Genomic DNA, 26,566 nt, shown 5'->3' with positions numbered 1-26,566 from the left:
GCCGCATGCGGCTCCGGAGCCGCGGGTTGCCGACCCCTGGGTTAAACTGTAAAGCAAGTCCACACAGATCGATCCCTGATAATGACCAGTTTTATGGTTATGTTCAGTTATATACAGATGCATCAAAGAATTCAGCCAGTCAAATTGGTGTAGCAGTTGTGGTCCCGGAGTTCATGGTTAAAATAGGAAAAAGGATCACTGATAGACTGTCAGTATTCACTGGAGAACTGCTTGCAATTCTGTTGGCTGTTCAGTGGGTGGAAGATATGAGGCCATTAAAAGCTATCATTTGTTCAGACTCAAGAGCATCATTGCTTAGTTTACAGTGTAGTCACTCAGAAGCGAGAGCAGATATTCTAGCAGAGATTCAGCAAACACTTTTCAGGGTAAACATGATGGGTCTTACAGTTGTGTTTCTGTGGATTCCAGCCCATTATGGAATAAAGGGGAATGAAATGGCAGACAGAGCAGCGAAGGAAGCAACGAAACATGGGACCGTTGACCTGGCTGTTTGTTTTGGTCAAGCTGAAATAAAGAGTATCATACGGCAAGAAATGAGGAGTAGATGGCAACAGCAGTGGGAGGAAGAAAGGAGAGGACGGTGGTTGTATACAATACAAAGGGGGGTGGGAGAAATGAGGACCACTGGAAGGAGCAGGAGAGAGGAGGTGGTCATATCGAGATTGAGATTTGGTCATACTGGGTCGAATGCAACACTATTCTTGATTGGGAAACATAATACGGGGAAATGTGCCTTCTGTGGAGAAAAGGAAACTATAGAGCATGTGATATTGCACTCTCAGAAATATCAGGTGGAGAGGAGACAATTGAACCAAAATCTCATTACTATGAAAATGAAACTGGATCTGGTTGACCTATTGCAAAAGGATTTTGGAAGTAAAAGTTACCAGGCTTTATTTCAGTTTTTTAAAGCGGGAAGAGTGTTTGAAAGGATTTGAGGGGGTTTTTTTGTTTGTTTGTTTTCTTTTGTTTTTTGGGGCGTCATTCCAGTCCACACTCCATACTAGTGGTGGCGGTAATGCACCAATCAGTTAAGAAGAAGAAGAAGAAGAAGATCCCTGATAATAGATTGATGTACACCCAGTAAATCTCACTCCGATCCTTTAGGTGGTGATATTCATTGTTAACTTTGCTTGGATGCTCTATGCAGTTGGAAGCAAGAAGTTGCTGCCATAAAAATCAAGACACTTGATAATAGTTGTGTACCTCAATATTGATACATTGCACGATGTGTACAAGAAATGTCAAAAAGCTGTCTGGAGCTGCTGAGAGAAGCAGCGAATTTAATTCAAGAAGCTCTGAGGACAACTTGCCCAACTCCGGCAGCTCAGACACAGCAGATACCTGCAGCACCATTACATACACCTGCCTAGTGATGTTCGATTCGTGAACGAATCGTTCAATACTCGAGAATCACTTTACTGACTCGTGAATCATGATTCACAAGCGCAACTGACTCACTGACTCATCCCTGTTGCTGTTAGCAAGCTAATTCCATTAGTAGAAATATATCTAGCTTATAATTAAAATTGTGGGGAAAAAAACACCAGCCAGTTTCCTAACAAAAACATTTCTGCTCTGAACTGGAAGAAAAAACCCACAGTTCACAGTAGCATCGTTCAGCTAGCATGCTAACAACACATTTGAGTTACTCACCCCCTCCCTTGCTGTGCTGAATCATAGCATAAGCGAATCTGTTATATCTTCACTGTGTGTTACTAGTATAACAATGATTCTCGGACCACGACGTAACTTTAAGTATTTATTGATAGCGGCATAACTTCCAGCACATGGCTAGTCCGTACAACAACAACAACAGCGCATTGCCCATCATGCACCTGGTGCATGACCACTACGGGTCCTGTTATAACCCAAAATACACAACATCTCCTCCCCTCTTACAAAGGATGTACTACGGAATGAACAGGTGATCTACTCAAAAACTTCTGTCTTCACTGGAACATGACAGAAATAGCATCACAAACATTTCACCTTTTCCCTTATTAACTGTATGGTTATAACAACAACTCTTTTTAATTGCTACTTGGGAGTGAGGGTAGACTACCTCAACCTCCCCCATGACCCATGGGGATTATTCTGCCCCGTTCACGTGGGTCAGGTACTATCTAATAACTCAGACGAACAGGAGGCCGCCGCTCTCTGTTGGGGTATCGGCGGTCTGTGGTAACGTCAGTCTGTGTGCTCTCTTGTGGAGCCTTTGTTTCTGGCACTGAAGATGTCTCAGTCTCTCTTGCAGTCTCATTTACAGTGGGAACCACTTTTGCTGATGTGGTGGAGTTCTCTACTTGCATGTGTGGATGGACTGATGAGTCGATGAGTGCATTTTTAAGATCTTCAAAAGACCTTTCTGCAGACACTGGTGCGGTCTGTAGTAGCTGATCCACGTGCCTTCTCCACACTCCATCGGCAACCTGTACTGTATATGAAACTGGTCCAGTTTCAGTGTTGGGACTAACGCGTTATTAAGTAACGCGTTACAGTAACTACGTTATTATTGTGGTAACGAGCACGGTAACTAGTTATTATGCCAAAACCAGGAACGCGTTACTCGTTACTAGGATTTAGATAGGCTCGTTACTCGTTACTTCGTGTGGTGGATATTGCGGAGCTTCCACAGATTCAATAACATTAGCAAGTGGTGGAGGCCAGCAGGTGGATGAAGGAAAAGGGAGGCAAGAGGAGAGACCCGAAGCGGCCGCCGGTCCGCGTGTCAGGTGAACTGAACTTCAGGTAAGAAGTTATGACCTGCAGTCTATCTGGGTCAGATATAAACCAAGTTTAGGTGGAGTTTATTTTCGGTATGCTGACATTTTCGTACTGCGTGCTAGCTAGCATGACGGAGTTTCTATACAGCTGGGTGGGTGCTATGTTACTGATGTTGAACTTTATTTTGTTCATACGGTTAATTATTAGAGTTGCCAACCGTCCCCTAAAAAACAGAATCGTCTCGTATTCAGAGAAAATATTACGCGTTTCGTACTGAGGTGAAAAGGAACACAGTTTGTCCTGGACTTCAGCTACAATGAAAAAGACACAAAGCTGAAGCTGCACAGCTGCCTCTTCTTCTCTCATTCTCTCCCGTTTCTACTTCAATCACGAAACTGATCAATGATCAGCTGATCGGCTTTTCTCTCTTGTTTATTTATCGCCCACTTTGCGCCAGAAAGAGGAAACCAGCGGATGTCGCGTTAAACAACAGCAGCACGTTTAAGCTTGATCAGCTGTTGTTAGAATTTATTTGATGTAGAAACAGGTTTACCTTTTAGGTGACATGGATGAGTTGAAGGGAAGTTATGAACTGTTTCTGAGAGACAAATAACACCAGGATCCTTTTCTAAGTAGCTGACAGCTGGTAACTGTGCAGGGGTGGATCTAGCAAAGTGTTGCCAGGGGGGCAGGTAGGGCATTAACAGGGAAAGGGGGGCACAAAGAAATACTTTTCTTTATTATTCTCATTTAAAATGTCTCGCTTTAAAAAAAAATAATTATCTGAGTCTTACAACAAACAATTGATAGATTGATACATATATACCATCAGAACAGTGTACATCACTGTCACAACAGTGTTTGTTTTCATTCAAAGGCTTTATGATTTTTCCTATATTGGTGGGCCGGTCTCTAGTCAAAATGCCCGGGACGATTTTTTTGTCCCAGTCCAGCTCTGTATGCAGCTCATCTGCAGTCTGGTGTTACCTACATCTTCCTATTCAGAAGGCAGAATTTCCAAGTTCTGAGTACAATCAAAAGCACCACGACTGCAGTTTTTGTGTTGGATGTAAAAAGCAGGCTAGAATCATGGCGGCGGTCAACAACGGTCCAGGCGTGGGATTTCTCTCGTGGAAATGTGCACATTATTTTTTCCTTTCTATTGGTAGGTGGCACAGTGCACTTGTGGCAAGTAAGCAAGCTAGAAGACTGGCAATCTTGCTGGGTATCCAGTTACGGAAGCAACACATTATAGGGCTGTTCGATATAACGATATATATTGGATGACGATATAAAAACGTCTATCGTTTCATTTTACGCTATCGTTTGTTTCGTGGTGTCGCAAAATAAACTGTTTACGGCAATATTTTTTCATTATTTTGATGGTCACTGTAGTGGCTATATTAATTTCCTAAAGTTCTCTCTTTCTCTTATATTTAATATAACCACACTACAGACGGAGAAGCGCTTGTTTTTATGCGTTGTCGTTAGCAACAACGACGGTAAAACCACCGCATGTCTGCTTGTTTATTTTCCACATAAACCTTTCACAATAAAGCTCAAGATCCTGTTGAGACTTTTCAAAATAAACTGAATCACGTGAAAGATGCAGAGTATTTACGGATGAGAAGCAAAAAAGAGCCGTCAGATGCTAAAAAATAAACCTTAGACTCAAACGTTAGAACAGGCTTTTCCCCGCAGCACGCTGTGTAATAAATACTCACAAAGAAAACGGCGGCTGTTACAACTTATGTCTAAAAGTGTACCGTTTCATGCATCAGTTAAAACACTCGACTCCAGGTACGCGACGCCCAGCTGGAAACACTTCACGCAAGTCGAGCTGCCCGACATTCACAGAATTTACAGAAAATGTTACATTTTTGTGATTTATATCGTTATCGGACGATAGATGTCTTAATATCGGGATATGAGATTTTGGTCATATCGCACAGCCCTAACACATTAACAAGAGAATTCTGAGTAAAACCAAAGTTACTTTCCCTAGTAACTAGTTACTTTGAAAGTAACGAGTAACTTGAAGTAACTGAGTTACTTTTTTAGAGAAGTAACTAGTAATGTAACTAAGTTACTAATTTAAAGTAACTTACCCAACACTGTCCAGTTTGTGCGATGACAGTTGCAGGAACCCACTTGTGTTCTCCTCGGTAGTTCCTGGCCAGCACTGACTCACCGGGGCTGAAGACTCTGTCCTTGACCTGTTGGCCCCTGTACATCATTTGTTTCTCTTGTTGTTTTTGCACAGTGTCCTTCACAGTTGAGGGTTTCAAAAGATCAAAGGTAGTGTGCAGATCTCTCTTGAACATTGCGTTGGCAGGAGATGTCCTTGTGGTTGCATGTGGACTGTTCCGGTAGTTAAGCAGAAACTTGTGCAGTCTCTGATGCAGTGTTCCTTGGCCTTGCGATGTTTTCAGTGCATGTTTCATTGTCTGAACAAACCTTTCTGCAAGACCATTCGTTGCAGGATGGTATGGAGCTGATGTAATGTGCTGCACTCCATTAGCCTGCAGGAAAGCCTCCATTTCCTGTGAAACCAGTTGAGGTCCATTGTCAGAGACTATCTGTGTAGGAGATCCAAACCTACTGAACATTTCTCCTAGTGCTTCTATGGTCTTCTCAGTGGTGGTTGATTTCATGATGGTCACTTCAGGCCATTTACTGTGTGCATCAACAGCTACAAGAAACATTTTGTCCTCGTATGGACCTGCAAAGTCAATGTGCACACGATGCCATGGCTCCTGTGGGAACTCCCAGGGATGGAGAGGAGCAAGTGGTGGGTTGTTCCGGACCTTATGACACGATGAACAGTTTTTAGCAATCTCCTCAATCTGTTTGTCCATATTTGGCCACCAAAAATAGCTTCTCGCTATTTCCTTCATTCTCACTATTCCACTGTGTCCTGCATGAAGTTGCTTCAACAGTTTTGTTTGAAGTGACAGGGGAATAATGACTCTCCTCCCCCACAGCAAACATCCCGCCTGAACAGAAAGCTCCGCCCGCTTTCCAAGGAAGGCCTTCAAGTCTACATCCTCACCTGCAGGAAGACCCTTAATGATCCAGTCCATCACTGCTGACAACACAGGGTCATTTCTGGACGCCCTTTTCACCTGCACAGCCGAAACCGGTGCTGTCTCCACCTCCCTGAAGTAGAGGATCTCAACAGTGTCAGAGTCGGGTTTTTTAATAGGGAGAGGTAACCTGGACAACCCATCTGCATTGCAATGAGACTCCGATTTGCGATACTTGATGTCATAAGAATGTCCTGACAATATCAACGCCCACCTCTGGAGACGAGAAGCAGCAAGAGATGGAATCCCTGTGTAGGGTCCCAGGATGGTTGTGAGAGGTCTATGGTCAGTTAACAGTGTAAACCTCCTACCGTACAAATACTGGTGAAATTTCCGAACACCAAATACAATGCTCAGAGCCTCTCGTTCCAGCTGAGCATAGTTGGTCTCTGCCGTGTTTAATGTCCTTGATGCGAATGCAATTGGCCTTTCTTCGCCGTTTGGGAGAATGTGGGAAATCACTGCCCCTACCCCATAGGGAGAAGCATCACAGGCAAGCTGAATTGGGAACTTAGGATTGAAGTGGGTTAGCACCTCAGACGCAGTCAGTGAATCCTTTGCCTTTTGAAAGGCCTCTTGACAGCTTGCTGTCCACTTCCATGCTTCCTCCTTGCGTAGCAGGTTATGCAGTGCTGTGATCTTCGAAGGTGCAGTGTGTAGTCCATTTGCATCAATCACGTGCCCTAGATATTCCACAGATGACTGGAAAAAGTCACATTTCTCCTTACGGACTCTCAATCCGTATTCCTTCAGTCTCTGAAGGGTCGCATCCAGGTTGCGCAGATGTTCTTCATCATCTGCTCCTGTACACAGGATATCATCCAGGTAACACTGCACACCAGGTAATCCACTCAGGATTTGATCAATCGCTCGCTGAAACAATGCTGGAGCTGATGTGATGCCGAAAGGCAACCTGCAGTATCTGAAAAGTCCCTTATGTGTGTTGATAGTCAACATTTCACGTGACTGCTCTTCAACGTGCATTTGCAGGTAAGCCTGGTTGAGATCTATTTTGCTGAACTTTTGTCCCCCACTCAGGCCAGCAAATAAGTCATCAATCAGAGGGAGAGGATACTGCTCTGCTGTTAATACAGGATTCACGGATACCTTGAAGTCTCCGCAGATCCGGATTCCTCCGTCCTTTTTAGGAACTGGGACGATAGGCGTGGCCCACTCGCTGGTTGTAACCGGCTCCAGAACACCATTCTTGACCAATGTGTCTAAGTTAGACTCCACCTTGGGCCGAATGGCGTACGGCACAGGTCTAGCCTTCATAAAGACTGGTTTGCTGTCAGGTTTGAGATGCAGCTTCACTGTAATTTTTTTCATGCTGCCCAGTTCCTCACGAAAAACCTCTTTGTGCTTCCCCAGTATGGCCTGCAGCTGAGAGGAACCATGCGACAGCTTTCTCACTTCTTGCCAGTTGAGTCTGATTGCTTTGAGCCACACACGTCCCATTATAGCAGGGCAGTTCTTCTGCGTAACATACACAGGCAGCTTAGCAGTTTGGTCATTGCATTGAACAATCACCTCTGTCATTCCTTTCATAGGCACTCGATGTCCAGTATATCCTTTAAAAACTGTGTCGGAGGGTTTGAGTGGAAGGTGCTTCAGACACTTCCTGTAGACATTATATGACACTAATGATGCTTTTGAACCTGTGTCAGTCTGCATTTTCACAACATGTCCTTCCAGTCTGGGCTTGACCCAAAACCCGTCTGAGGTTTCATCCACATTCAGTATTCGCACAGTATTTATTGCAGACAACACTTCTTCATCCGAGGAATCACTTGCTCTGTCCTCATGAAGCTTAACTGTGCGAACATGTCTTTCCTTTTTGAATTTTGCAGTGCCCCTTTTATTTCCGGTCTTTGAGCCCTTATCCTTGCTCTTTTTGTTCCTGCATGCCCGTGCTACATGGCCTTTTTTTCCACAGTTGTTGCAATCCATTTCCTTGCACCAGCAGTCACTAGCAAGGTGTCCTAACTTGCCACAGCGGAAACATGGTCCTTGTGCATTTGCTTTACCACTGTCAAGTTTGTGTGCTCTGTCTGTAGCATGCAGAGCATGGGCTTCTTTCGACGCCATTTCCATGGTCACACTGATATTAATTGCCTTCTCAAGAGTCAAGTCACTTTCCGTGAGTAATTTCTTCTGTGCAGCTTCATTTCTTAATCCACACACGAGTCTGTCTCTTAATGTGTCATTTAAAACATCTTTAAACTCACAGTGTTCAGCTAATTTGCGTAACGATGCAACGAACATTGTGACAGACTCACCCTCTTCTTGGTTTCGCTTGTGAAACCTGAACCTTTCAGCGATCACGAGGGGCTTGGGCGAAAAATGTTTGGTCAGTGTGTCCACAATCTCTGTGAAACTTTTATTGCCTGGCTTTGCTGGCTGCAGCAGGCTCCTTAGCAGGTTAAAAGTCTTTGGGCCTATCACACTCAAAAAAATGGGCACCCATTTATCATCCTGTACGTCATTAGCTGCAACGAAATATCCAAAACGCTCCGTATATGAGCTCCATTGCTCCGTGCTTTCGTCGAAGGGACCGATTGAGCCAATAACTCCAGCCATTACTCGGCTCCTGGTTGAATGGCACTCTTCCCCTCACAACTGTTCCTTTTTGTAACGTCTTTTTTTTTTTTTTTTTTTTGCGTCACTCACGGAGTTTTCCTTTGTCGTCTTTTCCGCTGCTCACTCCTCCCCGTTTCGCTGAAAAAAATCGGCATCCACCGCTGCACACCGGGTGTCTCGTCCTCACACCCGCGCCGTCTAACACCGGGTCAGCTCGAGGCATCGGCAGGGAAAAAAAAAAGTTCAAAGCTCCGTATCGTCGCGGACTGCAGCGCCGGTCCAGTCGTCCTCGTCGCCACTTTTTGTTATATCTTCACTGTGTGTTACTAGTATAACAATGATTCTCGGACCACGACGTAACTTTAAGTATTTATTGATAGCGGCATAACTTCCAGCACATGGCTAGTCCGTACAACAACAACAACAGCGCATTGCCCATCATGCACCTGGTGCATGACCACTACGGGTCCTGTTATAACCCAAAATACACAACAGAATCACTCAGGACTCACTAACCCCCTCCCTCCTGGCTCACAGCTCAAACGAGTTGAACGAATCACTGACTCGCTCACCCCCTCCCTTGCTGTGCTGAATCATAGCATAAGGCGAATCACTCACTCACTCACCCCCTCCCTCCTGGCTCACAGCTCAAATGAGTTGAACGAATCACTGACTCACTCACCCCCTCCCTTGCAGTGCTGGATCATAGAGTAAGGCGAATCACTCACTCACTCACCCCCTCCCTCCTGGCTCACAGCTTCTTCTTCTTGGTTGGCAACCAATGTTAAGGCGCTTTACCGCCCCCTGGCTCACAGCTCAGTGGACATGAGAAAATATATATTTGACACATTTAAGGAAAATACTAATAAAATAAAATAAAAATAAATAAATGTTCCCTTTAGAATTTTTTTTGCTCTTTTTTGCTCTAAAAAATAGTTTTCTTTTACAGTCATTCATCTTAGCAGTAGGATTTATATTAAAAGAGAAACAAATTAAGTTTGAGTGAAAATATACATTTTTGCACTCTCTGGTCAACTGACTCAGTGACTCAAATGACTCAAGAAACCCGATTCACTTTGGTGAGTGACTCATTAAAACTCGATTCAGTAAAAAGAATCGAATTTACCATCACTACACCTGTCCAAAGTAAGTAATGCTGGGCATACACTGTGCGATTTTTGGCCCATTTTGAGCCGATTTTTCAGTCGTGCGACCATTTTGTTGATCGGCCAGAGTTTGGCCTTCATCGTGCGTCGTTCATCGTGTAGTATACATGGGGTAACGAGAAGCGATTAACACCTCATGACCAACTCCCGATCGTCGTGAGGGTGTCACCGCAGCCGCTCACACTGCGCACGCGCAAACACATAAATGTCGGTGAAAAAGACGGAGTAGCACAGCAGTGCAGCGTGTGATCTGGACACAAGCGATGGAGGCACAACTTGTAGAACTTTGGAAAGCTCATCTGAGTCTTTTCGATGTGGCCTCACAAAATTATCACGACCACAACAACCGTGAAAATAGTTGGATCTACACTGCTGCTCAATCACAGCTGCCTGATCAATGGTTTTCATTAGCAATTTAGCAAAGTTGATGGTGGTGGTGTGCGTGTCTGTGTGAGTGAAAGACAGAGAGGGAGAGCAAGTGACAGAATTTCCGTTATAACCTTCATTTTATGGACGCACAGTGTGAGCACTCAGGTCGCATCAGAGCATCGGGCCGTATAGTGTGAGACCCTGCATAGTGACCTACGAACTTATACACCTGCGAGTCAATCGTGCAGTTTGAGCTGAAACTGAATAACGCGACTGAAAAAATCGCACAGTGTATGCCCAGCTTAACGTCAGCCGGGACACAGTTAAATCTTAGCAATTCATATATAGTGAGCATCTAAATTTCAGTGGGTGGGGGTTGTGCACCTAGGTTTATGTGTGGTAGTTAGCTAATTATGCTTTGTGTGTGACTCACGTTTGTTGTTTATGGATGGGGCATGAATGGGGCATGAAACTAGATAGTCGGTAAAATGCCCTTATTTGGCAGCACCATGCCTGGCATTGTGTGTGTGCGTGTTTTTTTTTCTTCTTTTTCCTTTTGTAAGCGCTTAACGCTACACATCAGTGACATTTAAAATGATGCTAAGCTGAAAGTTCAGACTGTTGTAGCTGACTGGTGGTCTTTTGTGCTGTGATATTTTCTCCGTGTTGCAGCCGAGCTAGCAAGGCTCTTTGCTCCGTATAACGGTGGGAGTAGAAGAAATATGATAAGACGGCCAGTTTATGCCCACTTTGTGCCAGAAACAGGAAACCAGCGGATGTTGCGCTAAACAACAACAGCAGCACGTTCAAGCTTGATAAGCTGTTGTTATAATTTATTCAAAATTAATTTCTAGTATCAGCTGATGTTTGCTGGAGCCACAGCTGTAAAACCTGCTGCTAATGATATCGGTTTGGAAACATGAAGGTGATACAAATCATGCATATATACCAACAAGACAGTGTATATCACTGTCACAACAGCGTTTGTTTTAGTCCAAAGGCTTTATGTTTTTTCCTATAATACCTGGTGGTGTAATCGGTTGATTTTTTTGTCAGTTCAGCCTTATATATTATGTTTAACCCGAGTGACCACCCGGTCAGCTGGTGGGTAACAGGCATCTCCGAAAACGTTAGAGCAGTTATGCAAATATGTGATGTCTTGATGAATCGAGCAGATATTTGAAGTTTATACAGCACCAATTTCGCATGAAAATATCTTAAAAGTTTATTTTGTGACCCAGAAAGAGTAATATTTCAAACTCCGCCACTCTGTGCTCCTCCGCCCCTGCCTCGTTTGAGTTTTGGACGAAATGCATTCTGGGATATTGCATTTCGTCATTTCGAGCTGATTGGAGACCAGAACAGCCAGTCAAGATTTTTTTGCATCCAAGTCTGTGATTGGCTGGTTTTGTGGCACAAATATAATGGTGTGCAGAAAGAGTTGAGCGCGCACGGGCAGAAATGTTGAGAGTGCGAGCAACACATTGCGAGCGAGCGCAAATGCAAAAACTGAGTGAGAGGGGCTGCTATTGTGTGTGTGTATGGATAATAGCAAACACTGAAATACATTTTTTGCACGCAGGAATGAATTTTGTTCACTCAAATTCAGCTTTTCTTCGCTCAAAATAAATTTCTCCTCAAAATACAGCACGTGCACCTGCAAACTTTTTTTATGTGCGCTCAAAAATTTTTTATGTGCACTCAGAATAGTGGCACAAAAATAACGCCATACATTTTCAGGTAAGTCTGATAGTATAAAATTTACCAGAGCCCAGTTTTGATTGTGGTTCACTGTTTTTTTCAGTTTTACCATAAATGTGATAAATATTTTCTCATTTTAATTTAAATTGGACTTAAATTTCAACTGTGTGATTGTTATTTTGTGGCTATTAGATAGTACTAGCTTGTTTTCATATATGTGGGTGTTTGATTGAATGGAAATTATCTGTTTATTCATTTAAATACAGGGAATGACAACGATCCCGAGACTGTAAGAACTAAACTGATGGAAGTGTTTCCAAAGCTCCAAGAAGGGGGAGGATTTGAACTTCTAAAAATTGCAGGATCTACTCATAGTCGAAATCTTGCATTGCTTCAATGTCCCAGCACTGGATACACCATTGCGTATCTGAAAGATCCATCTACAATGATTGGGCAGGCTACAATCTGCATCCGTCCACTTCAACAGGACTTGCGCTTTGATTGTGTACATAAATCTATATTGTCTCCATTTCACACAATATAAATGTCAAAAGATTTCAGGATTTTGGGATTTTTATTATGTTATGCTTAAATGTACTTTCTTTATCTAAATAAAGAAAGTACATTTCTTTATCTAGATAAAGAAATGTACTGCTGTGTCCACAGCAGTGGGGAAGTCAGACTCTGTGCAGACTCCTAAATGGGGAAGTTACACTCTGTGCTCCAAGCCTGCACGCAGCACGGGTCTATTTTATCTCTTCCTGTCTGTGCTCTGTGAATAAAGACTGTTTTTTTTTTTTACTGCAGGGTGCGAGTCTCTCCCTAAGTCTCACCCGTGTACACGTTAAACCTTTCTGAGCGTTTTTATTCTGACCTGAGTTGCAAAACAGGAAATCTCCTGACAATAAATAAATAGCATTGTGTAATTTAAATTTATAACTGGATGTTTGTTTTCTTTTAGGAGAGCTCAGGTCATGCCTCTGGTCCACTCATCTCCTGCATCACTTGTCAGAAGGAAGTTTCGTTTTCTGAAATGAAAATGCACAGGGAAAGCTGTGATGGATGTACTAACAAAGACATATGTGTACTACATATTCATTTTACAGTAGGAAAATGAGAGAGTATGACAATGTCAATTTTGTTAACTTCAAGGACATCCACGCAGGAATCACCTAGAGAACGAGAGGGAGGCCATGGTGAAGAAAATGATAGAGAGCCAGCCACAGTCAGTGAAAGTGTGCCAGTCAGGCCTGAAACATCAGAAACATCATTTAGTGTTCATGGTAAAACACTACACAAGTACTAGGCCGTTTGCCTTTTGGTGCTGCACTGAATGACATTTTTCAGGTGTTCTTCATCTTTGACTGTAAAGGAATGTATATCTGCATGTAACATGTTAAGACGGTTTTTTCTATGTGTAATTGTTTCATGTATTTTTGCGGTCTAGATTGGGTGTTGATTAAAGATCCAGCTCAAGCTGCCAAAGTTTTCAGAGAAAATCTACTTCGGGAACATGCATCTGGGTACCACTTCAGCTGAGGATGGATGTAAGGGACTCTGAGGAGGACAGAGAATAGGCACTTCTCTCATTCTATAAACAGCAACGGGAATGGGCATGTCCACTTCATTGTACCCTTGATGGTTAGTAATAGAAATCTATTGTGTTAAATAGATTTAAATTAGTTAAATGTCTTTTAATGGAGTTGTCTTAGTGGCTTACTGATTTCATGTGGCTGAAAAGCATCATGCGATGAGCTCTTTTGGCCAATCATACTTTGTCGTGAATGGGCCCAGTGGTCCTAAATAATATACCTGACCACTACTAATAAAAATGAGTCGTAGGGGCGATCGTGGCTCAAGAGTTGGGTGTTCGCTATGTAATCAGAAGGTTGCCGGTTCGAGCCCTGGCTTGGACAGTCTTGGTCGTTGTGTCCTTGGGCAAGACACTTCACCCTTTGCCTACTGGTGGCGCCAGTGTCCGGCAGCCTCGCCTCTGTCAGTGCGCCCCAGGGTGGCTGTGGCTACAATGTAGCTTGCCATCACCAGTGTGTGAATGGGTGGATGACTGGTTGTATAAAGTGCTTTGGGGTCTTTAGGGACTAGTAAAGCGCTATACAAATAAAGGCCATTTACCAAATGTGTATTGTACAATGCTCCTTTTTTTTGTTTTCTGGCAGGGTCAGGATTCTAGGATTACAGCCAAAATAATATTGCTTTCCCTTTAAAAAAATTTTTTTTAATTAAATAGGGTTTGGCAATAATACTCGGCCATTTTGTTTTTTGTACAGTGTAATCATCTGTATTTTATTTCAGGTGATGCTGCTGTTGGACAAGGGGTGATGCGGTACTTTGTGACAACAATAATATCCAAACTCCAGTTTGGATTCAGACTAGATCTTGGTAAGTGTACTACTATTTTCATATGTGGTATTTCACCATTTTTAAATGTATTTTACTCTTATGTGGTGTTTGGGTCTGGATCCATTTTTTAGAAATTAACAAAAGGATAATATTGGTATATATTATCATAATTACCTTACTCTCCTTGCTTGGAAGCTTGTGATAATTTTTAAAATACAGTGTTACATAAAGCACTTAATCTTAATTTTAGCTTGAACTCGAAGAACTTACTCAGGAACAGCAAGACACCGTCTCTGATCTTTCCCTGTCTTGGGATCTCCCAGCAGTAAATAAAACAAATCGGAGATGGCTGCATAACAAACTTCTAGTGCATGTGGTAGGTTCTTGCTGGTTAAGTATCAAAGACATTGTTGTAGTTGTTGAAATTAATAAGCAGACGGATTTGTATAGAGTAGCTTTTTCTTCAACACTGGCAGGCAATGGTCATGTTTTCTTTTCTTTTTTTTCTTTTTATTAGTGCTAAAATTCGTGTTGTAAATATTTGGATTTTAACATTTAGCGTTCTCCCAGTCATGTTAAAATTATTATTCTTTTTTTTTCTTAAATCATGCACATAGTTTTTCATAACCAAAATCTGACCTTTTCCTTCATACCTGCAAGTGTTGGCACTCACACCTTAATTCCACAAATGCGCACACAAGAGGAAACTGTTCACAAACACAGAAATTCCTTTACAAAATATCTTCAGGCTATAGTATACTGAAAGCAGTTCAAAAACATGTACTGTATGTTTGTGTTTTTACATTTTCCTTCTTAAACTAAACCCATTTCAAATCACTACTTGATTTAGAAAAATTTAGAAAGTGAATCCGCCCACTCACCCATCAGTTATGTCTTCAGCAGAACAGTTATCTCAAGTCTGCATTACCACGTTTTGCACTTAAATAGGCATTAAAGACACATTGTAGTTAATGAAAAAGGCTAACCTTAGCAATTTTTTATTTATTTATTTTTTTACTGCAGAATGTGGTTTGATGTTGGGAAAATAACAAAGCCCCCAGAAAAGATGTGTGAATTGAAGAATATATTACTGTAAAATGTAAAAAATTATAGACAATAGACAAAATTATAATTTGTCTTTGGTGTATACACGGTCTACTACAGTGTAAATAGGTATGGCAAAGCATGTCAGTGTGTCTTCATGAACATTTCCTCTACCGTGCCAACTTGTGTAGAATTTGGGAGGATATTTGTTCTTATACTATGGCTTGGGTCTGTCTGCCTGGAAGGTTATTGGGAGAACCATGCGCCAACTCAAACAGCTGAGAAAGGGAATCAAAGATGCCATGGTATGGCCCCTGCTGACGAGTAGGCCAGATGTTGTCCCGCTTCTTTTCCCACGAATGGCAGAAATGCAGTTCACACCACAGGTAAGCCAGTTCTTTCTCATCATTGATAACAGCGGTCCCCAACCTTTTTTGCGCCACGGAATGGTTTATGTCCGACAATATTTTCAGAGACCGGCCTTAAAGCTGTAGTGGATTAACAAACAAAATAAAACCAGTACCGGTACCAAAAAAGATTTATTCATAACACACGGGAAAAGACCCAGGGAAACAGAGTTAATGATAAAAACCCTGAAAACCATAAATTTCACACCCGAGCATCAACTCTCACAGACCGGTCCGGGGGTTGGGGACCACTGATTTATGAGACCTTATTTATAAATGTATTTGGAGAACTTGCCATGAAATAATAATATATTGAACTTGTTGTTTTCCTATTAATAAAGATGGTAATCTATATATTCTTTTCACCAGTACTGAAGACTAAGTTGTCCTCTTCCATGTTCTATCAGATGGTAATAGACAAAATCACATGGCCAGCTCAGGATAGTGATGAAGAATTTGATGTTCAGTCCATGTGCCGCATCACTGGATTTCTACGGATCTTCACTGAAACCGGTATAGGCACCTTTTTTTTTCTTTTTTTCTTTTTTTTTATAAATCTATTGCTCATATTGCAAATGCTTGATAATAAGCATTTAAAGTTATAGAATGTATGAAATTCATAATTTAACTGTATATTTGCTCTGCAGCATTATGAACAATGAACTAAATGTTTCCTTAACTCCATTTCTGACTTTCTAGCTTCATCAAGTAGACTGGCCCAACTGATGAAATTCTGGGTTGGCTGGGAGATGCTTCCTCCTGAACTCAATGTGGAGATCTCTGGGGGCACCTTTCCTACAGCCTCCACGTGTTTTGAAACGCTAAAGCTGCCAGCTCATTTCCAGACACACCAAGACTTTGAGGAAGCACTTATTTCTGCAATAAATAGTGCACACACAGGTTTTGGACTGGTTTAAGAGTTTTCAGGCAGAGAATTTGCCATGGTTCAAACACAAAGAAAGCAAAGGGGAATGAAACACGTTTAATGTTTCACATGTTTATAAACAGCAGTTTTACATTTTGATATAAAATGGGAGAGACAGTTACCAGTTCTGCATCCAGCTTTCATGTCTTACTTTTTTTTTTTCATTTACAACAAACCAAAAATTATAATTTTATGTTAACCAAAAAGTTCAATGTGACAAATGTCATGATGGGAAAAACTTGAACTTAAAAATTTTGTGAGGAAAGCAAATTGTTTTACAGCGCATGTCTGTTTGTTTTAGCATGTTAAATAAAAAGCTTGGGTTGTATATCAGTCTCCTATGGTTCTTGACAGAATTTGGACTGTCTCCAAGTATGATCCAATTGCATCTGTTAAAGAAACTCCTGAAACTGGCAAAGTAGCAAGCTCTTCATCTGATAGCTCACGGCCCAGCTGAATGTCAGGTACTGATGTAGTGCCTCCATGGTGTGAGGCCCGTTCCAGTCGATCCCATAGTCTTCAGAAACCTGAACATAGAATAATCTTGATTAGTGTTGTAGTTACAACTACTTAATAATACTTCAGGTAATTGCACAACCTATTTGGGACTTTTTTGTGGTCCACATGTTGGTAAGTATTTGAATAACATATGTTAACAATTAAATATTGTAAAACAGTACAATTCTGCATAGGCTAGAAAAATGTACATGAGCTAAAGAAATCTTAGCTCAGAAAATGTTGGAGAGGTTAGGTTTGAATCTCTGAGTATCACTTTTTAGCACATGGTTTTTCTCCCCTAGTCAAAAACTAAGATCAGTATGTAGCCTTTTTTTTTTTTTTTTGCGTATGGTCAGATAGTTTTAATAACTTTGTTAAAAGGCTGTTGTTCTCTAACCTCTGAAGGATCCTCCATGGGGCCTTGGTCTCTGTATCTTATCCAGAGTTGCTGTGGTGATTGATTCCGTTCAGTTCTAAGACCATGACTGTTCCATGCATCTCTGAAAGAGTCGAGGTTGCTCTGTATGTGTGGAAGGAAGACCCGGTGCAAGGCATACAGATGGATTTCATTGTCTGGATTAAGTGTTCCCTGATGTTCCAGTGAAGTGACGATCTGATAGAGAAGGTCTAGGGCATGCTCGTAGACATCTCTCCACATCCTCTCTATTCTGTGATTAAAATAAAATTGAAAATGTTTATGTGATGTATTCATCATGAATTCAGCTACATCTGCATTCTCCCCACCTTTATCAGACCGAACCCTTGATGGCAGTCCGTACTGCTCAACAGCAGCAATAAAGCTCTCCAAGACTGTTCTAGCTCTGTTGTTGCCGCCACTGTCAAGTAGACAATTAGTCGACTGAATCCATCCGTGCCACCATGGACAACAAATCTCCATCTGTGAGACAATATGTAAAACACAAAAAAGCACAACCTTTTTGTAGAACAATTATTAAAATATCTATAATATGGTTAAGTATTCATATGCCAATACCACTGATACCTTATTAGCTTATGGTTACCGTCAATGTGCCATAAGGAGTTTGGACCTGGAACAGAATACTGCCGTCGTCTTAATACATGCAGCCGTAGACGTCTGATGTTCACTCCTTCTGCATCGACTCTGCGTAAAGACTCCCGCAGTCTTGAGACTGAGAGGTGGGCAAAAATAACCACAAACTAACTGGCAACTTCATTAGAAAGACCTATATTAACCAACCGACCAATATTGTAAAATATCTACCAGTAGAATTTCAAATATTCATCAGTTAGTGATACTGTCATGGTCACTTTTGAGGAAATAGTGTCAGTCTAATAACCTGCATAACAAATCATAGCGCTTAGAAAAAGATACATACACAAACATGAGCTTAACTTTAGCTTGGCTCACTGACAGATCACTTTATAGTTATTCATATTTGTCAATAACAGGCTTATTATACTCCAACTCCTCATCAGCAAGAGATGAATAGAGGTCTGTCTTTCTACACAGATGAAAAACACTGAGTAATGTTGCAGTTTATGAAAGATTATTTCAGACTGGTCGACAATCAGGTCAATAAGTGATGACGTGATGAATCCTGCTTCCACACTCAAACTACTCTGTGTTTTTTAAGGCTGTTGTGCTTTTAACATGTTTTAATGTTTTGCATCTTGTTCTATTTAATCTCAACAAGCCCCTAAAAACAGTCAGTGATCACTGTCGGCCTCTCTAGGTTTTTATTACCGCTGTTGATTTTAAAGCTCAGTTTTTAAAACCTTACGATGTAACTACAGCCCAGCCCATGCAGCAGTATATAAATGGCTAACCTCGTATTGTGGATGGATTATCTCAATTGTTCTCCTGACTTAAGTTTTGTCCATTTACAACATCCTGCCATGCGATTGCATTTGGCCCAAACCATCGGGAACCGTCACGTTAATAATTCTGAAGTGTAAAAAAGTTAGCGTCCTCCAGCTTCACCGTGTTTATGCTGTGTATCACACATAAACACGGCGATCACACAGCACATCATTATATACCAGCTAGCCCAGCTTCAGTAACCCTACAAACACCACTGCTGTTTAGTTTTCTGTCTTCATTTAAAGTGATAGCAGAACTGTACGTTTTAATTTTTGCTGTGGTGGTTAAGCTGACGGACTTTTGGCTTCACGACCCTCCTTCGTGGTTCATGCATGTCGAAGCTCAGGAACCTTGGAGTCATTTTTGACCAGGATATATCCTTCAATGCACATATTAAACAAATATGTAGGACTGCTTTCTTCTTTCTTCTTGTGTTTCTTCTTTGCTAAAGCATATAGTTAGGGCTGGATTAGGTGACCCTGAATCCTCCCTTAGTTATGCTGCAATAGGTGTAGACTGCTGGGGGATTCCATGATGCATTGAGTTTTTCCTTTCCAGTCACCTTTCTCACTCAACATGTGTTAATAGACCTCTCTGCTGAATCACACTTGTTATTAATCCCTGTGTCACTTCCAACGCAAGTCTTCTATCGGTCGCAGCAGATGGCCCCGCCCCTCCCTGAGCCTGGTTCTGCCGGAGGTTTCTTCCTGTTAAAAGGGAGTTTTTCCTTCCCACTGTCGCCAAAGTGCTTGCTCATAGGGGGTCATATGATTGTTGTTTTTGTTGTTTTTTTTTTCCTCTGTATGTATTATTGTAGGGTCTACCTACAATACCTATATAAATCTACCTATATAAAGCGCCTTGAGGCGACTGTTGTTGTGATTTGGCACTATATAAATAAAATTGAATTGAATTGAATTGAATTGAACTGAATTGAATTACCCGGAGCTTCAGCATCCAGGCGATAGTTCCTGACTCACCGACGGCATCTCCTGCACCCCCACCGATTCTCCCGGAGGCCTCCGACTCATCGATGATGGCTGGGATCGTGGCATGGCAGAAAAGGGCTGTGTTTTTACATGTGACAGCGCCGTGCCGCCTTTGCAGCTTTAAGGTCCAGAGAAACGAGCCCGCCAGTGCTCTGTAGTGGGTGCAACCGCTGGCGATAAGGAAAGGCTACTCTTCATAGAGGACTCTCGCTCAGGGAGATGTTTTCTGGTTGACTCTGGCTTCCAGAAGAGCCTTGGGAACTCTCTTGTCATCTTTGCATACCTCTGCAATGGTATATTATTTAATCTTTAAAAAAAAGGAGATTTCCCTCGTTCCACCAGAGAGAGCCAAAGTATTACTAGTGGTACGGGTACCACAATTTGAGAAAGACTGCTCTAATACACATTTTTAATAAGCTCTGATTGACATGAGGCTGGGTCTTTGACCCAGAATTTTGAGTTTATTTTTAGATTCTTGATCCTTTCCTTTACTATATTCAGATGATTTAAGTTCATGTTTTATATGGTTTAGTCTTGAGGTTAGTTCTTTTAATGTCTCTGAGTTTATTTATATGGGGGAGGGTTTTTTTAATATAAACCTTCCTTCTATAAAGTATTTTCCCAGTTCAGGTTCCCTGTTACATTTTGGCTTTTCTTGTTTTTTGTGTCAGCCAAAATACAAAATAAATGTCTCGTTTTCTTTTAATAATTTCTCCTGTGTCATCTTCATTTTGGTCCTCACTGATTAGTCTCACACAATCTGCAGCCTCAGATTGTGACAGTGATATTGTTTGGAAATAGAGTAAATGACAGCATTACTTTGAGTTACATCTTCAGTCTAGGCCATTGTAACCACTGTGACTCCACTGTTTACTTTCAAGAACACTGAAAGGAAAACAAATAACAAGTCAGTTCAATTTTTAGACTTTTATAAGACATTTTAAATTTTTAAATTTAAATTTAACATTTTAAATAAGACATTTTCAGTCACTGTTCAGCTGTACACATAAAACTGAGATATGGTCTGTTTAAAAAAAAAAGAGTGTAATTTTACATGAAATAAATAAAAAGTATAAAACATTACAGGGCCTAGGCCCATGTGAATTTACAATGATGGATGCAAGATGGTTTGTTTGAGACAGAGATTAATAACAGGTATGGTTCAATGCAGAGAGGTCTATTAACACATAGTGAGTGAGAAAGGTGACTGGAAAGGAGAAACTCAGTGCATCATGGGAATCCCACGGCAGCCTACATCTATTGCAGCATAACTAAGGGAGGATTCAGGGTCACCTGGTCCAGCCCTAACTATATGCTTTAGCAAAAAGGAAAGTTTTAAGCCTAATCTTAAAAGTAGAGATAGTGTCTGTCTCCCGAATCCAAACTGGAAGCTGGTTCCACAGAAGAAGGGCCTGAAAAATGAAGGTTCTCCTCCCTTTTAAATACTCTAGGAACAACAAGTAAGCCTGCAGTGCGAGAGCGAAGTCCTGTAATAGGGTGATATGGTACTACAAGGTCATTAAGATAAGATGGGGCCTGATTATTTAAGACCTTGTATGTGAGGAGCAGGATTTTGAATTCAATTCTGGATTTAACAGGAAGCCAATGAAGGGAAGCCAAAACAGGAGAAATATGCTCTCTCTTTCTAGTCCCTGTCAGGACTCTTGCTGCAGCATTTTGGATTAACTGAAGGCTTTTTAGGGAGTTTTTAGGACTTCCTGATAATAATGAATTACAGTAGTCCAGCCTGGAAGTAATAAATGCATGAACTAGCTTCACAGCGTCACTCTGAGACACTTAAAGTTCATGTTTTAAAAACATGTTTAGTGTTTTTCTGTCAGTACAGAACGTAATGTCATGTGGTTGGTTTTGGGCTAATGGACTTACATTAGTTATGTTAACTAACTAGTGACAGAATAGATACCTCAGAGGAAAAAAACGACACCAAAACTAAAAATCAGCACGTCTGTAGGGCCAGTGTGTTGAAGGGGAAAATGTTTAATGCAACTGGTGCAGAAGTCAAAGCACAGAAATTTGTCATTTTGTGACTTGAGGAGGTGCAGTAGAGCACTCATATTCACTGATTTCAGAAGTTGTAATCAGAGTTGTGGTTCTAAGCAGTAGCAGTAGTAAAAAATAAATAAATAAATAAAAATAAATATGAGTAAAATTTAAATAACAAGTTTGCTGCTCTTGGTATATTTGTGAAAATATCAATGAGAATATCAATCTTTTGAGTTAAGTTTTAACTTAAAAAGTGAAAGATTCAAAATATAAGTTCACATGTTTTCTACACATTCTCAGTTCTCTTCAAGCTCTCACGCCAACATATTTAACTATAAATTTGCTACGGTGTTGCATTTTACTGATACATTTTTTATGTTCTTTTCATGTTTTTAATCAGGATTTTATCATCATCTGACAACATCTCAGTTTGGTGTAGGCGTCACTCATAGGGATCATTTCGTGTAGAAGAAGAGTGATATGATCTGCAGAATGCCCTGACTGTAAAAGAGGCCTCGAGCAAAAAGCCCAGCTTAACAGATTTAACAGAGAAAGTTGATAACAACCCTTGTGATACCCTTTATCTACAGTTAGGGTTTTAAATGTTGTCAAGCCAGCTAATGCAAAGAAGGCCAAACCAAACCAAAACCAAAGGCAGGGCTGACGATACTCTGGAAACACAAAGAATGTTTCTGTCAGGTAAAAATGTATTGGTTAGTCTGCACCACAATACCAGTCGCAATGCATTATTTCCATAAGGTTCATTACACTTGCACTGCAACTTCAGTTACTCAACTCCAAGCGCTTTAATTTTATCTGCTGAAACAAATAGTTCTTATACTTATGAGTCTGCTGGAATTAATTACACCAGCCTGGTTCCTTAATAAAAATTTGACATGTTCCATCCGTCAGTCCTTTTTTTAAAAATCCGATCTATCAATTTTAAGTTACTCCAGGGATAAAAACAAGTTTCCAGCTGAAGCCTAAATCAGCAGCAGGTGTTAAAACAGCAGACAGAGTGAACAAGATGAATGCAGGTGAACTCAACTCTACTGCGAGCTGATCAGCCGTGAGGAAAACCATAGCTTGTGCTTTGTTTTATGTCACAGAAACACATACAGGTCCAGTCAAAGGGCAGTTTTTATTTAAACTTTATTACAAATGCTTTTAATCAGTATAATTTGCTTTGTTATCTGAAGATAATGTTGACATTTTATGCATTTGTATGAACTAGAAAGCAACATTTTTTTTGTCAGTGAGGTCTTTTGTCAAGTATGACATACTAGCTGGCAGAAGCAACTACTTGTTGAAAAAGCAGTCAGAATGGAGTATGTGATATAAAAACAAAGCTTAACCAGTGTAGAATGGAAACCAGCTAAACTGGAACACGGGTTATTTTCAGGAACAATAGAATCTCTCAGTTAACAAACACACAGATATGCACAGATGTAGAGAGACGTGCTGCCCTCTTGGAGATTTCAATAAAACTGCAAGAATCCTTTAGAATTATTAAGAACCTATTTTTAGTTTTCTCTTCTTTGAGAAGAGTGAAATATTTATTTTCACTTTTATACTCTGATCTCTGATTCATTCCCAAAAATAACTCCGTCTTTTCTCCCACTCTAACTCTAGAGTTACAGTGGTTAACTCTATACTAGCTAAAGTTCATTGGTTAAACTCAAGGCCTTTACACAACTGACATGAAAAATCCATTAAAATGTTTTTCAGAATCACCTATTCTTAATGCAACCGTTTACACCAACCAAGTATTTTTACAAATTTGCAGCATTTATTTTTTTGAACCAAGTTTGATTTATCAGGTTTTTTTCAGATCTGAATAAACAGATCTGGCCACTGAGATCACTGCATTGGGCAACACTCATAGCTGAAATCATGCACTGGTACTGCATATACAATGATATGTAAATAATTCAAAAATACTCTTTTTACCTCAGACACACAGATAGTGGCTTCTCTGGTCATTTGGCTCTCTCAAATGATTTCTCTGCCTCCTCAGATCAGGGCCCAACTCTGCTAACAGGAGTTCAAACTGCCCCACTGACATCCTTTCATATGTTTGAAAGCTGTAATACAGCTTCTACTTATAGATCAGGCCATAATATTCTCCGCTGCTTTCTTATGAGAATTGTATAAACCCAGAATCTTTGTTTCTTCCTTTTCTTGTTTAGAAGCATCACAACCAGCTGAAGTGAAAACTTGACATAAGGCGATGGCCTTATAAATGTCTTATGAATAAAAATATAAATCTTATAAATGTATTTTGATTTAGGGGGTAAACAGGATACTACTTTCAAAAGTGGCAGAAACTATGTTGTCATGTAGCGTCATTTCTGTCAGTTACCACAACTGTTGAGTCAAGTCACAAAGTTTCCTGTTCCACTGTTTGCCCTCGCAGACTAACCTCACCTCATTCCACACAGATAACCAGCTCAGAGAGGAACTCTTGCTGCTTGACTACAATATTTTATAAAGGACGCAGAAAGATTTCTTTTCTCATCATGAACACATCAAACATCACTAACGTGACAACAGAAGACAAGGTTTATGCTGGGATCTTTAGCTTAATTATGGTGATAGGTCTGCCTCTCAATGCAATCTCACTGTGGATTCTTCTTCGCCGCCACAGCCTCAAATCACCCAATGCTGTTTTCATGGTTAATCTGGCACTCTCAGACCTGCTGCTGGTCTTCACTTTGCCCATGAGGATCCACTTTCACACCACAGGGGAATGGACTCTGCCCAAGGGAGTGTGCCTCATCATCACAATGTTCTTTCGCACCAACATCCGCTCCAGCGCCTCCTTCATCACTTTCATAAGCGTGGATCGACTGCTGGCTGTGGTTTATCCTCTGAGGTCTCACCATCTTTGGACCTCGTGCAATGCCTGGAAAGGAGCAGCACTCATCTGGGGAGTTTTCCTGGTGGTAAATATCCCAGAGGCCATAGGATTTTTAAAACACTTACAGAACACATCTGTTTTGAATCTCATGAATATAAAAGTGTAACACGATCAGCAATTATTTACCTTCAGATTGTGTTACTGGTCACAATGCTAGCAGTCAACATTGTGTGCACCATTATGGTTTGCTGGACTCTTCACAACCATCTCAGTGACTCTGCAAAGGTCAGAAACAAGGTCAACGTAATGCTGATTTTTGCCATCAACTTGGTTATATTCTGCACATGTTTTCTGCCCGTGCCACTACACTTAGCTACAAAAAGCAATACCAGAATAACTCCACTGGCATGTCTGACTGTTTTGAGCTGCTGTCTGGATCCTCTGATGTATTATTTTTCTTTTGACTCCTTCTGGAAGAAAAAAAGAGGACGTGGGAAGAGAACTATAGATTAGGGACCTGCTAGAGTTGCTATCAGATGTCCCATGATACATGCCAGTTTTTTCCACAGAGTATCCTGTTTGTGCATGAGATTCTTTAGTTCAACCACATGCACAGTTTTCAGCAGTTAACCATCAATATTCATCTCTTCAGTGACATTCTGGATGGATGCAAACTGCATTTCGTTGCCCTGTACCTGTGACATGTGCAATGACAATAAAGTTGAATTCTATTCTATTCTATTTGTGTCAAAGCCAGAGAGTGAAAGAGCGAAACCAAAGGCTTGGCTTAGTGGTGTCAAGTTTTATTTTCACTGCAACATGAAAGCTTCAACCACAGCATGACCGGTGGCTGACTTACTAGAAACTGTGAAAAAAACACATGCAGAAATTGCTGTCTGTGAACATTATTTACTTTGCCAACCACAGTAAATAATGCATTTAGCATTTTACACAGCGTCCCAACTTCTATGGAATTGCGGTTGTATAACTGTGAAGGTTTGTCTGCCATCTATAATCCAGTTTCTGAGATCCCTTCCCACAGGATGTGAGTGGGCGTTAAGGGGGGCCTTAACGCCCACTCACATCCTGGGCCACCTGACCTCAGAAAATCACATGATAGGGTGAGGTTAGGTTTCACAATGAGCTCACCCGAAACCTCTGCTGATTGTGACCTACACCCATCTTCAAACCTTGGCTCTTGTGATTAGGTAGAGGATCATTAGGGGGTCCATTGTCCCTCTTGGGGGGACACTCCCACAGGGCTTAAATCTGGGACTCTCCACCATTTGACCCTAGAACTGAAGAAGCTTATTTCATCTGCCTGAAACACACTGGCTTCCACAAAAGGCCTCTCTAACCTTATGGCTGCATTGGTCCAATATAGAATATTTTTTAATGCTACTTGATATTGAGGTTACTAAGGTTTCAGTTGAAACTTCTATCAATAAATGTTTCCTCAAAATAAATTTTAGTTGCAGCCCTGTGACAGACTAGTGACCTGTGTACCCGGCCTCTCACCCTATGGTAGTGTGACCAAGTGGTCGGCGGGGTTATAAAAGAAATAATAAAATGACAACGCCACCTAGGGGAATTTCACCCCCAGGAAATATATTTAAGAAAAATAGATAAAAAAGAATAAAAGGAGGCCGCACAGATTCAAGGATGCACACTGAGGCAGGTTGGCTCCAATATTAAAACAGTTTTATTTATAGTAAAAATAAATAAAATATTTAGAAACCAAGATGTAGCGTCATTGTTGACAGTGTCCTAAAGTGAAAATAAAACAAACATGGAACTTGGACTTACCAGCAGCCGTGGACCCAAAAGAAAATCACACAAAACGAAAATCACTGCAGCCCACCCGGTGCTGTACAAAAGAAAGTGTGAAAACGACCCACCACCTAAGGTCCCAGGGCCACTGGTACGTCCTCCGTTCACTAAAAGAAAACACAGAAAAATATGTTAAAAGAATAAAAGGACACTGA

The 26,566-nt window shown here is 41.1% G+C and overlaps 1 protein-coding gene, 1 long non-coding RNA gene and 1 pseudogene across 3 annotated transcripts; 1 reads left to right on the top strand and 2 right to left on the bottom strand.

Moving 5' to 3' along the window:
* Positions 1-335: 335 nt before the first annotated feature.
* Positions 336-8,916, bottom strand: LOC112842164 (uncharacterized protein K02A2.6-like). Its single transcript, XM_025898336.1, has 2 exons — positions 4,857-8,916; positions 336-356 (listed from the first exon to the last, which is right to left on the bottom strand). Exons 1-2 carry the CDS (start codon positions 8,412-8,414, stop codon positions 336-338), a joined length of 3,579 nt encoding a protein of 1,192 aa, XP_025754121.1. The 5' UTR covers positions 8,415-8,916.
* A 7,513-nt stretch (positions 8,917-16,429) lies between these two features.
* On the bottom strand, positions 16,430-18,519 carry LOC109205027 (uncharacterized). 2 transcript variants are annotated; one of them, XR_002064494.1, is made up of 4 exons: positions 17,889-18,519; positions 17,630-17,783; positions 17,283-17,553; positions 16,430-16,914 (listed from the first exon to the last, which is right to left on the bottom strand). It is a non-coding gene; the product is annotated as an uncharacterized LOC109205027 (long non-coding RNA). The 2 variants fall into 2 exon arrangements; XR_002064493.1 differs by having other exon boundaries at positions 17,283-17,783.
* A 2,974-nt stretch (positions 18,520-21,493) lies between these two features.
* LOC102081485 (lysophosphatidic acid receptor 6-like) lies at positions 21,494-25,094 on the top strand (annotated as a pseudogene).
* The last annotated feature ends 1,472 nt before the right edge of the window (positions 25,095-26,566 follow it).

The sequence above is a fragment of the Oreochromis niloticus genome, linkage group LG14 (genome assembly GCF_001858045.2).
Source record: "Oreochromis niloticus isolate F11D_XX linkage group LG14, O_niloticus_UMD_NMBU, whole genome shotgun sequence".
NCBI classification, from domain to species: domain Eukaryota; kingdom Metazoa; phylum Chordata; class Actinopteri; order Cichliformes; family Cichlidae; genus Oreochromis; species Oreochromis niloticus.
The sequence above is the reverse complement of the archived record's forward strand: the minus strand, read 5'-3'. Positions and strand labels throughout refer to the sequence as shown.

What these genes read in the sequence shown, in the direction of transcription:
- LOC112842164 (XM_025898336.1), bottom strand. Translation starts at nt 8,414, where the DNA reads ATGGCTGGAGTTATTGGCTCAATCGGTCCCTTCGACGAAAGCACGGAG. An exon ending in CACAAACTGGACAGTGTTGG is followed by an intron (nt 357 to 4,856) that starts GTAAGTTACTTT and finishes AATCTCTGCTAG; the next exon opens with AATATCTGCTCTCGCTTCTG.